Here is a 12,856-nt window from a genome sequence, read left to right as displayed (position 1 = left end):
AAACCACACCTACCGGGACATCCGTCAACCTCTAACTGAAGAAACTCCTAAATCTACACCTCCATCCGAGGGCGTTTCCTGATCAATTGATCCAATCTGTGTTGCGTTCACCTGTGATGGCGTCCTTGATGACCGTGTTCTCCAGGTTCTCGCACACCCACTCCCGGCAGCACTTCCCCGGCAGCCGGACGTGTTGCGGGTCGGGACAGTCCGGCGTGGGGAGACGACCGGTCAGGGGACACGCCGGCACGCAGCTCACGCCTCCGCCCCGGCAGCGGCAGTACACGTCGCAGGACGGCTGGAAGGACTGGCCCTCGTGGTAAGTGACGCCGTTGACTTCGCAGCCTAGATCCTCCTGACCTGCAGAGGTCAATCAGGAAGTGACGGGATTGAGTTAGGGCGGAGAGGAAGGGGAGGGCACGGGGGAGGAAACAGGTGAGGACACGGGAGAGGAAACAGGTGAGGACACGGGAGAGGAAACAGGTGAGGACACGGGAGCTGCTGTCCTCCTGCCCGATGGGTCTTGAGCTTTTTATGGGAAAAGCAAAGAGAAACTAAAGGGGCTGTTTTTTTGGTTGTTGTTGTTGTTTTTTTTAAAGTGCCGTCTCTGTAATCTATCATCCTCAAAAAGGGAGCCGGTCATGAAAAGGAAAAGTGTCAACAGCTGCCCCGGAAATAGAAGTTGAAACGTCCCCCCCCCCCCCCCCCTCTCCTCCCCCCCACGTGTCCCCCCTCCTTGTGTTTACTCACCGACACACTCGCCGGGGTCTCCGGGGAAGCTGGCGCTGTAGTCGCACCGCAGACCTCCGTCGCAGGGGAACATCTCGGTGCAGGGCTGGCCGCGCTGCCGCGCGCACACCTGGCAGCACCGGCAGCCGTCCGGCACCAGGGGCACGCCCGCGGGGCACAGGGGGGCGGGGCCGGGGCAGAGGCAGGGTCCGTCACACAGCTGACACAGCACCTTTTGAGGGGGGGGGGGAGTGGGCGAGGGGGAAGGGGAAAGGGTTGATTGGGAAAAGTGGTTAACAGGATGTTAGAACAAAAAAAAAAAAACAAAAAAAAAACTGGAGGGGATGAGAATAGGAAACAGATGAAATCATTTTAATTACATCCTGGTTTTAAATGATTATTTTCATATGTAAAGGAGTAAAGTTAACATTAGTGGTGTTCTCACAGGCCAAACCCACTGTTTGTAATGACATATATCTGATGGAGCCGAAACACACCCTCACTTTACCGGAGCAGAAGACATGTTTCATGTTTTTTTTGTGTGTGTCTGTAATAGAATAGAATTTCTTAAGTGGTATTTTTATTGGACGTATAATGAAATTTCCAGGCACCTCACATGAGAACAGCTCCCATAAAAAAAAAACTAACAAATATCACAGTACAAACGTATTTTAAATACATTTAAAGTTTAGAAAAGTAAATTGCAGACAAAAGTATATTTTTTTTAACAAAGATACCGTAAATAAATAGTTTGTTAGTTTTTCTTTACACTGCAAAGTAACTGCATCAACATCAGACATTATTTCAGCACAACTTTAAACCACAAAAGCAACATGATCACACTGATCATGTAAAAAAATGAAAGAAAAGAAAATGCTTCTTTGTCGTTAATGAATCTTGAAATAATCAGCAAGAATTCTGATCATTGTAAGTTATTTTTTTTTTGTCTTATGTGATTAAAAACTGAGCATCTTCAAGGTTTTTGACTGCCGGTCAGACAAAACAAGTCATTTGATTACAAGTGAATTGTGATTTCATTTCATTTCTGAAATTAGATTTTTAAAAGATGGCATAAAATAACAAGTAAGTCACAGCTTTACTTATCTCATATCTCATATCTCATGCTATTAATGAATATATTTCTGCCCCGGTGGGTGTCTAGAATACCTCTTTCTCTTTGTCACAGACAGATGTTACCTTTCTTCCAGGACACATCAAATCAATATAAATACAACAAATAAAATGTCTATAATTTATTTTTTTTAAAACGGATTCCCCCCCTCCCAACCCCCCATTATCAACTTAATCATAACAAACCAGAGTAAAATAAGTCCTCACCTGTGTCACCACACACAGCAGCACAGCCAGAGCACTCACACCGTCGCAGAGCGGTCGGTCCATTGGGACTCAGTGTGTGTGTGTGTGTGTGCGCGCGCGTGCGTGTGTGCGTGTAACGGGACGGTGCGAACCGGCGCAGCTGTTTTTGCAAACTGCTCGTTCCTCCAGCCGGCTGACATTTTATAAAGTCTGGACTGTGATGTCACGCGCTGACTACCGTGTAAACAAGCCACCGGGACCGGCATCAGAAATGTTTCACATTCCTCCTCCCTGCTGCTCATTTCCACTTCCAAACACACACACACACACACACACACACACACACACACACATGCATGCGCACGCACGTGCACACACACACACACCTCCACCCACCTCCTTTTTTTCCCTCTCCTCCCTCTCTTTCCAGTTCTTGTGGCGAGTTTTAAAGTTTGCAGAGCTTAACGTGAGTTTAAAAGGGAGGAAAATACATTCAGCCGAGTTGTCTACAAAGTCAAATAACTTCCAAAGGCCTTTTTTTTTTTTTGTGGCGATGAGTCTGATCTTAAGTAGATGAAAGATTTTTTTTTTTTTTTTATCTGTGTGATGTTTTCACAAGCCAGATATAGTGGCATCATCTTTTCAAAGGGGGGGGGGGGGCAGATATACAGATATATTTCCAACTGTTCAAAGTCATCCCCCCCAAAAATACTTCATGTGTCGGAGCCAGACTTAAAAAGAGACTCTTTTCCTTTGATTTAATTTTTTTTTTTTTTTAATTTAGTTTGCTTAAGAAGCTGCATGGAGGCTGGGATGAACTTCAAATCATCAGGATCTATTTCTATTGCGAGAGAAGCAATATGAGACATCCTGTGTTAAGAAATAGCACTTCAATATCAAATAGTTCACAGCAGAAGGATGATGATGATGATGATGTCGGACTAAAATATGGCACCCATGTTAAAGAAAAAAAAAGCTCACCTGACCACCTGTGGGTGAACAGAAGTACACCACACACCCACTTTACAGAGGACTGGGGTTACCTGTCTAAGTGGGCGTGTCATATAGGACAGGGGGTGTGTCTTGTGCTCTGCAGATAGACTCCTCCCACCTGGCACAAGAGCCCAAAAAAGTTGAATTTTTCCTGGTGTGCTTTAGAGGCATTAAGCACCCACATCTACAAACATGAAAGTCATTTCCACCAGTATCAGATTTTTTTTTCCAAGTGGTCACACAGAATTGCACCGAAAAGAAAAATCTTTTGCAGCCAAAAATTGCATTTTCCCCATAAAACACAATTATAAAAGGACTCTGAAGGATGTAAAACTGTTGACAGGACACTTCCAACTACACATAAGGTCACGTGGCGTGAAAGACTTTTACGTCGTGATGATGTCAAAAAGTTACAATTCATCTTCTCGCCACTGGGGGAGGTTTTTACAGATATGAAACAATTCATAGGAAGAGTATTTTACAGTTTTCATAGTTGTGGTTTACGGGGGAAAATGCTTCTTGGACCACAGTGGATTTTTTTTTTTTAAATGTTGCAATACCAAGAATGACCACTTGGATTTTTTTGTTTTGTTTTGTTAAGTAGATGTTTGGTCATAAATCAAAGCATTTAGAAAGACAATTTACGTGATGACGAGCTAATAAAAAGTCAAAGGATCGCAAACGTTACTGCAAGTTATGACGAGGGAGTCGTAAGCAACTAAAAACGTTACATTATACAAATCCATATTATAGACATAGTCTACAGGACTTTTTACACGTACTAAATATTCCAATGATGCTCTCATAGCCGTAGCGTGTCACGATATCAAAATTGTGGCAAAAAAAAAAAAAAAAAAAATCGCAGCCAGGTACTAAAAACAAAGAAAGCCATTCAATGTAAAAAATAATTCATTCAAATGTAACACTAAATTCCTGAACAGCCATTTCTGCCAGACCTGGGTGGGCAGGAAACACATCCAGGGACGAGTTATAAATAGAAGCAGACAGACAGAAAGATAGAGAAAGAGGTAAGTGTGTGTGTGTGTGTGTGTGTGTGTGTGTGTGTGTGTGTGTGTGTGTGTGTGTGTGTGTGTGTGTGTGTGTGTGTGTGTGTGTCCGGCAGGTGGACTCCAGGTGGGTAATGTACGTACTGAAAGGCCTCGGCTTTCTCTGAAAAAAAACAAACGATGCTTTCCCGACCGCCATGTGTTTTCCACGCTCTCCAAGAATGACCGAGGCAGGAAGGATTGCATTATAAAGAGGTAATAGATCTTCTGTGACACAGAGTGAGTGTTCAACAAGTACTTTGAAAAGATCTCAGATAAAAATGTTTTCAAAAGGGAACTCTGAGCAAAACTGGTTAAAACTTTGGGGTTTCTGCAAAAAAAAAACCGCACAATAAGTTTAGCCACAGAAAAATAAATATATATATTTCTACAGCTTCACTATGCTCGCTCTATGAACAAACATGGGAGTGAAAAGGATATATATTCAAAAAGGCAGCCAGAATCAATCACGGCAAAAATCAGATGTGCCAAGTCAAACCGAGACAGGCGGGAGAGGTCTCAACACACACACACACACACACACACACACACACACACACACACACACACACACACACACACACACACATTGGAGAGTTCCCAGACAGTAAAGTATCACCCTCACTGACGGTGGACTCTTTTAGAAAGAAACCCCCTTTTTAAATCCTGTAACAATGACCCCCATTCAGTTTGGGGTGAATATTATTTTGCGATGTGATGGTATGTGTGTGGGGTGGGTGGGGGGGGGGAAGTCCTTCAGATTCCTTGTTGATTCGTGAATGTAAAAAAAAAAAAAAAAAAAAAAAAAACTGGCGGGGCAAAGAGTAAAGAAAATATTATTTGTCCTGTGAATGTTACAAAAGAATTCATTGATCTGAGTGCTGAAAGAAAAAAAAAAAAAAAAAAAAAGGATAATCACTCCACCAAATCTGTCACAGCAGAGCACAAAAAAAAAAATGTCTAACACATGTTCGGGAGGAAAAGTTGTCCGACAACCCATTGAAATACCTCAGAGTGGAAAGCAGCAGCAAAAACACGAAAGGCAGATTCAGACGGTTGTAATGAGACCCTGTGGTGACTCGCTGTTTAAATCACATTCACAGATGTGAAACGCTGCGGTTCTGTTCTGCCCATTATTTACTTTCTGAATTTCAGAATGAAATCGGACAACAGCAGGTGCTCAATAAGGACTTCCTCGAAGGAAAAGGCCGCGTCCACGACTTTCTATCCGGACTGAAACAGCCGAACAACAGCCGGACGGGATCGCCGTGGAATTTGGCAAAGACGTCCGTCTGGATGACACAACGCTGCCGTTTCCTCGTCACGGCTCAAAAATACAAATGTCTCGATTACGTGACATTGACTCACCACTAAAAATTTCCAAACGGCAAGTTTTTTTAACTGTAGGTAATGTGTTCTCCACTATGTCGCAATCAAGCGGGCAACCAAGCGGTGAAGTCACCCGCCGGTTTGTTGAACGGCCGTTACGAAGCCTTCGAGTTCGGGTTTTTGGCCGGCGCCATCTTTGCTAGTTCGGAACAGGAAGCGACCATATTTGGGCGAGATGGAGGGAGGAGGAGCGAGCGGTGGATCTGACTCAAGCTGATTGGAAACCCGGCGATACTACGTCCCGCCCACCGATAGCTGTAACCTGACTGCACCACAGGCCTGTCAATCAAACAGACACGCCCCCCCCAAAAACAGGTCTTTTTGAATCTTCTTTTCTAATGAATGAGGGATTATTTTCAGATGGACCTCCAGAAAACTAATAAGAAGGATCGACTTTAGCTAACAACACCGAGATAACTGATGGACACATTTTATTCACTTTGGATTTGATGAGAGAAGTTGAATGGGAGTCTATGGAGCCGGAGGCGTTTTGGAGCCGACATCTAGTGGCACGCGGTGGTATTGCATCTTTAAGGCACTATTTCTTACTTGTTAACAAAAAAAATAAATCATAGAAATAAATCTCAATATTGCGAATTAAATATACTTCTAATCTAAGTCTGGGGTGTATTTTCAACCATTGTAGTTTTAACAAACAAAAGTTACTCTGCACATTTAATTCAGACCTTTTTTTTTTTTTTTTTCTGAAAATGTGTTTTCCTAACATTTGTGACCTCACTCAGAAAAAAAATAATAAACCCAGACAATCCTCCAGTCTGTTAGTTTGTGGGTTTGGGTGGTGCCAATTCACTGTGACTGATTTTCAGTGTGACTCAGAATAAACAGGCTGCGGGCTTTAACAGCCACAAATAATACTCAAATCTTTCTCCCAGGACAATATTTGACACTCACTACATAAAACGCAAGCGAGTGCACTCGGTAATTGGTGTCTGAGGTTTTTTTGGCAGAGCGTCCTCGCTGCAGGTTTTTCCAGCCACTGGCAGATCTGGCAGGTATCCTTTCACAGCGGCGGGCACGAGCTGCAGTCTACTCACGGTGTTGATTGTACGAAGGTCTACAACTGACTCATTCTTCCAGTAAAGATACGGACATTGCCGGATCACCGCCGCGCCCCGTAGAGGTCGCAGACTGAGAACAATAAACTCCAACTGCCCTTCCTGTTCTGTCTGCTTCTCTTCCATCTTCCGACACACCTCAGCTCGAAAAAGTTTCCTCGCATAGCCAGTGGTTATTAAATAACCAATCGAGGATGCGAAAGTAAAATTTACTTCCCTTGTTTTCCTCCATCTAATACTGCAGCTTCAAACAATGTTGTCGTAAAAAAAATTTCCAATATGAAAGGAAAAAGAGGAGATGAACTTTGGAAGCCAGATGGAAAATAGTCCCAAACATTTACACAACATTTTTTAAGTACTTTCACCACTAGAAATCCAGGTGTTTCCTCTCAAATACCTCTGGTGAAACTGCAGAGGAAATACTACAGGTGCGCAGCGATTAAATGACGTAATGTGCAGCTTAAAGTGCAATAAGTGGTTTAAATATATCCCAAATAAGGAAATGAGACATGATTTAATTCTGCCAAACACACCCCTCAGCCAGAGACTAAATACAGCAATTACCAAGATTCCACAGAAAAAAAAGAAAAAGGCCCAGAAGGTCCTCAAGCTGAATTGAAAAACCAAAAATGGAAACTATATCAGAGAAAAAGGAATATTTAATATAATTATTGAGTCAGCCACACACACACACACACACACACACACACACACACACACACACACACACACATATATATCCAGGGGCTCTTCCAACACAGATTTTCTCGAGCTGTTGCCAAAAATGTTTTTCCCTGAAAATTACAGCCGGATTCCCGACATTCCCGCTCGACGTGTGAAAGTCCCACCGTGTTGCCACAGGAACACGCAGAGCGGGCGATAAGGACATCGTCCCGACCGAAAGGTCAACCTCTTGACGTACATGGGAGGGGGAGGAGGGACGGGGGACGGGACGGGGGGGGGGAGAGACCAGCTCATTCGCACCCACTCGTCGCGACAGCCGCGTTTGACGGATGCGAGCGAAGGTTAGAAACAACAACCGGCTGCACAACATCACGAATGACCAACGGGCGCCGAAGTCTCCGCTGCCTTCACGTGTCAGTTTGGCTACAGCTGAAATCATGCTGCTGAAAATGGGACTGTTTGGTAGTTAACAGGTGAAGGGTGAAATCTCAGAATACCGTACGTATAAAGGATCGGTCGGTCCGGTCCGTCAACTCTCCGCCCAACACCGCCTGTTCCAATGAACCTCCACCAGGTGAGCTGGTTGTGAAAATATGTCGCCAACTCTTGATGGGATTTCATTTACCAGCATTGATGATGCTAAATGTTACAACCGAGCTGCCGAAGTCGTCCAAACGAACGCAATAATATTACTCTCAATAAATTAAGATGATTCTTGTTGTTTTGTTTTCACTTCTTCACATGAATGAGGGCAGGCTAAATTAAACTGACTCTATTTAGTTTTTTTGGTGTGATTATAGTCTGGAAACCCTGCTGGCATTAAGATTTGCTCAGCCACTCTGACGGGCGAACCAATCAGTGAGCAGCGGGTTTGGGTAAGTCTGATGACGTTGAAGTTTTTTTTTCTAAATGTAGCTCCAGCGGCGTTAAGAGTTTTGGACGGTTTCCATGCATACGGTCCGGTTAACGCTGCTCCAGTAGTTTCAAAATTAACCGGAGATCTACGACCAGTGGGACGCAATGACCAGACCCAGATATCAACGCAGTGGATTTGGGTCTGATAACATTGGGCAAGAGGTTTACAGAAAAGGCATTAAGACAAAATGTAAATGCAACTTAAGCTTTAAACTTAAACTTAAAGTTTTTAAAGTGACCAGTAGGGGGAGGCTCTGCGATAACGTGAAGTCGTTCCAACAATGGCGGCGTTGGAGGACTTCTGGCGCTCGAAATACGACGTTATGGCGGTCGATGCCTGTCGTTTAAAGGCCGCCACGATAGTTACCCGAGGTCGACGCCCAACAATCCCTCGAAGGGGCGTGGCTTAGCCGTGTGAATTTTGGGTAAATTGCAGAAACAGTCCAAATATTGTATAATTCAATACAGCTCAACAAACTACATCCTCCAAAAAAAGACCAGACAGTTGATTCAACACCTCGCTCATATAGTTTCGACCGAAACCATTAGAACTCATGAAGGTCGTATTTATAGCAGAGACTGTTGGATTAAACGGGCTAGTTTTAGCCCAGTACACCAAATAAACCAGCAAATGTGTGTAAATCTGCTCAACAGCAACATACTAGTATAATCACATGACATGCTGATGTTCGCATTTAGCATTATGGGTGTACTTTTCCGCTCCATAAAGCCCACTGACACACTGTGAGTAATATTATGCTAAACAAACAAACAAACCCGACTCGCACATACTGTACTGCAATCTCACCGTCCTTGATTCTGGTCACTTATTAATTTTTTTTTTCAGTCTGTCTTTGGGTTCAGAAGGTGTTTGAGGAGAGCCGATTTGCAGGAACACGGGAGTGAAAAAATATCCTGTGGCGTTTGTTGACACACCTAAACCAACAACCAACAACACATCCATTCCTGGCTCCGGGTTACTAAAAATAAATCGGGAACAAATAAATACGGAAACAAGGACTCCGTTCACGAGGACGACCACTTCCTAGCATCGGTGTTATTGGCCGAGATAGTTGCTGTAAGTTCAGGTGGGAGGGAAGATATAAAGCCTGGCCTGCAGACAGGTGCAAAGATCCGAAGCAAACAACAAAAACAAAAGTAAAAGACAAAATGCAGAGCAGAATTTAGTGCTGCCACCTACTGGGAATAAAATGAAACAACACTGTGGGAATGTTAAAGAGGAAAAGCATCACAGACCTGATTCTCTTCATGTGAAATATTGTAATTAATTCCCAGCAACTAAACAACACTGCGAGAACGGAGAGAGGACTTTTATAACGACCGAACCACCGAGATAAACGGCGTCCGACGCGTCACGGTTCTCCGGAGCCGAATTGGAGGTGAAACGGTTCAGTGATGGCATGAAGCTGCAGTTGCCAACGTTGTGGGAGAAGTCGGGATGTGCCGTCGCTTTCCCACCGGTAAGTTTGGAAAACATGTCCGAAAGAGAGCCGCTATAACTTTTTCACAGTGTTTGGAGAACGTTTTTTGGGGTTCAAAGATTTTCACTGCGTTCACGTGTGTAACGTGAGTTTAATATGGACTCTGATGATGACTTGTTTAAAAAGATTTAAGACAAGGACAGTTTTATAGACTTACAATGTTTTGGGTTTTTGTTGTTGTCGCCAAGTTGTCCTCCAAAATAACTTTTTATAAATTTTATACTGTATAAGTGGTGGAATGATGCATTCATATTCTCTTTCCTGTGATTAATGATACTTCCAGTGAATGTACTGTCAATAATAATAATAACAAACTATATTTTTTTAGCACCTTTCGTACAGGAAATGCAGCTCAAAGTGCTTCACAGCAAGATAATGACACGCAGTGTTTCACATAAAAACAGATGTAAAGGAACATTTAAAAATTATAGAAAAGAAATGAGATGCATAAGAAACAGATAAAATGCGCAAAAAAACAGACAAAATGCACAAGAAACAGATAAAATGCAAAAAAATAAACACAAATAGGGTTTAAATATATGATAAGCAATATGCATTTTAAAGGCGCACTAGTTCAAGCTTTCTTTTAAAAGTATTAACTCAGCAGCTTCCCTTAATATCTAACAGCTAGTTTGTTCCACATCTTTGGAGCGTAGTTGACAAAAAGCAGAATCCCCGAATTTTCCTTCGGCTGTCTGCTGTTGAACCTCCAAATAAACCAGCAGCAGCTGAAAAAGTAAGTAAAAAAGTAAAAGTTCAACATTTAAAAGCATTAAAATACAAAAAAATACAATAGAATGAATATATCTTGGACTGAAGCTTTGATATTTCATTTTTTCTTTCACTTGGGAGTCCTGCAAGACCGTGTGAAGGGTTCCAAAAACACAGTTCACATGGCACTTGCTACTTAAACCTGACACTGCACTGAGGATTTCTAAAAATGTGGTTGAAGAGACCTCTAGTGGCCAAATTCAGATTTAAAAAAAGGCTGAACAAGTTTGCATTTCATTACAGCTGCCAGACCTCAGCAGTGAACCGTGTTACCGTGGCTGCGGTGATAAACAGCTCGCGCATAAAGTTGTCACACGACAGTGCGACTGTCCGTTATTTTACACACCGTGTGACCTCTGCGTGACCTCTTCGAGACATTTTGTCGCAGTAGGAGGAGCACAGGTGTAAAAATAAATGGGCTGAAATCTGCAAGCGAGCTTCTAAAATCTGGAGGAAATTATCTGTAGCGGTTAAAAGGAACCATCGTTTTAAAAAAAATAGGTGTATTTTTGTCATTGTTGAAGTCTGTCAGTCACAACAGAAAAACAACACTGCCTGGTTGGATCCAGTCTTAAAGGAAAAGTTTGACCTTTTTTTTGGGAAGAGGGGGTGGGGGGGGTGTTTGTATTCAAGATCGCTCAGAGTTCAATGAGAAGGTGAATAAAAAGCCTGGAGACAGGTAGCTCAGCAGAAAGACTGGTAATGTAACACCTGCAGATGTTAGCAGACAGCTCGGACCAGAAGGGTTCAGCACATGATAACTTTAAAGTAAAAGGACCACAGAGGACGTAAATTTACCGGCTTATTTATGTTGAAAGATAGAAAACTTTTAGAAAAATTGGTATCAAAATTCACGTTCCTTGTTCCCAATTTCCCTTGTCTGTTTCACTTCAGTTTGCATTAAAATTATCTTCATTAAAAGACTGAATTTGCACTCTAATGAAGGTAACGGACACTTGTTTTGAACAGACGACTAAAATAGAAGGGAAGCAGCCAGACAGAAAAAAAAAAGAAGACAGAAATAATCATTTCTTGCCATTTTCTGAATCCAGAAAAAAAATAAAATGGATAAAACATTGCAGGCGTTATATGTTCTGCAACCACTAGGTGGTGCCGATTAGCAAAGACAAGAGAAAAGACACCTCAGCTGCAAATAAACCTGCACACCAGAATAGTATCATCAGTCACTCCAAAGAAAAAGACCAGCAGATCTTTTGGGGAAAAAAAAAAAAACCGTGCCACTGCAGCTGTTCATATCTCATTTTTCAGCTTCGTGCACAAAGTTCTTCGTCTGGCCCAAATCGGGTTGAAAGCAGGAAACTCAAAAGCCTCAGCAGAGGAAGTGGAACCAATATCTGACTGTGTAAAATGTCCAAAATATAACCGCGACCTTAAAGATAAAGAAAAAGATTAATCTTATGAACATTTTCCGTTCACTGGGACACTGAGGGGAGGGGTGGGGGGGGGGGGGGGGGGGGGGGGGTTCAAAACATCTGCTAAAGAGACACTTTAAAAAAAAAAAAAAAAAAAAAAAAAAAGCCAAACAGTCACTTTAAGGTTTTCTTGGTCAGCAAACAGCAGACTTCTGGGAATTCAAAGTGGGAAGCGGGATAGAAAATGATCCCTCGTGACAGGCAGAGATGCTGATGTGGTCGTTTTCATGGACACGACAGTTTGGTGGGTAAAATGTGAAATCTGCTGCCAAAGCAGACCGAAAACACAAGTTGGACATTTTGAACTGTCAACAGCTGTTTGGACTCCTGATGCCAGATTATTAATAATAACAGTCAATCATAATGATAAACTGCATTCGGGGGTTCGATTCACCAAACGCTGACCTGTTTCCAGTTCTCCCCGGGACGGAAAAGATTCATAAGAATTTTTTTTATTGTAAATAAAAAAATGTATTCGAAATAATTTCAGAATTGAATCAAAATGATATTCAAGTTGAAAAAACTTTTCTCGCACAAATTCTTTTAATTTAAATACATTGTTGTATTTGAAAAGTTCAAGCTCAAATCTTGAACTTTCAGTTTTAAATTTTTTTAGTTTTACATCCATAGTCAAAGTTACATTACATTAAACTTACAGTAGTGGCAGCCTGCCTCAAAAAGAGCAAAATAATAATAATAATAATAAAAAAAAGGAACAAGAACCAAATCGGACGAAAAGTTTGTTTTATGTAACGTTTGCGTCGGCTAAAACCACCTAACACAGTAAGCACGTAAACATCGTATTCATAAACATGTCCGGAGCTGCTAATTTGATGCTCCTCTCAAATAATTCCACAACTCGGCTTACTGCTGCTTAAGTCACCAGGTGTGGCTACGAAATGGCGCAACTTCCTGTCCACATTTCAAATTAAGAGCCCTTCAACGTGCCATACACACTTGGCTTTTAACTAGTCTCAAAAAAACCCGATTGATTAAATGGC

General features: G+C 42.3%; 1 protein-coding gene across 2 annotated transcripts in view; it reads right to left on the bottom strand.

Moving 5' to 3' along the window:
- ccn5 (cellular communication network factor 5) overlaps positions 1 to 12,856 on the bottom strand; it is a 34,393-nt gene that overhangs the window by 5,385 nt on the left and 16,152 nt on the right. The window contains exons 1-3 of one of the 2 annotated variants that reach the window (XM_069141822.1): positions 2,068 to 2,684; positions 751 to 961; positions 112 to 360 (exon numbers count right to left, since the gene is read on the bottom strand). In XM_069141822.1, the coding sequence (XP_068997923.1) occupies positions 112 to 360; positions 751 to 961; positions 2,068 to 2,130 (523 nt within the window). In that variant the 5' untranslated portion in view covers positions 2,131 to 2,684. Of the gene's footprint in view, positions 1 to 111; positions 361 to 750; positions 962 to 2,067; positions 2,685 to 12,856 lie in introns of those variants that run through there. The other variant, XM_069141821.1, reaches the window with a different exon arrangement.

The sequence above is a fragment of the Embiotoca jacksoni genome, unplaced genomic scaffold (assembly GCF_022577435.1).
Source record: "Embiotoca jacksoni isolate LCO1_2020_lvr unplaced genomic scaffold, fEmbJac1.0.p SCAF_91, whole genome shotgun sequence".
NCBI lineage: Eukaryota > Metazoa > Chordata > Actinopteri > Embiotocidae > Embiotoca > Embiotoca jacksoni.
The sequence above is the reverse complement of the archived record's forward strand: the minus strand, read 5'-3'. Positions and strand labels throughout refer to the sequence as shown.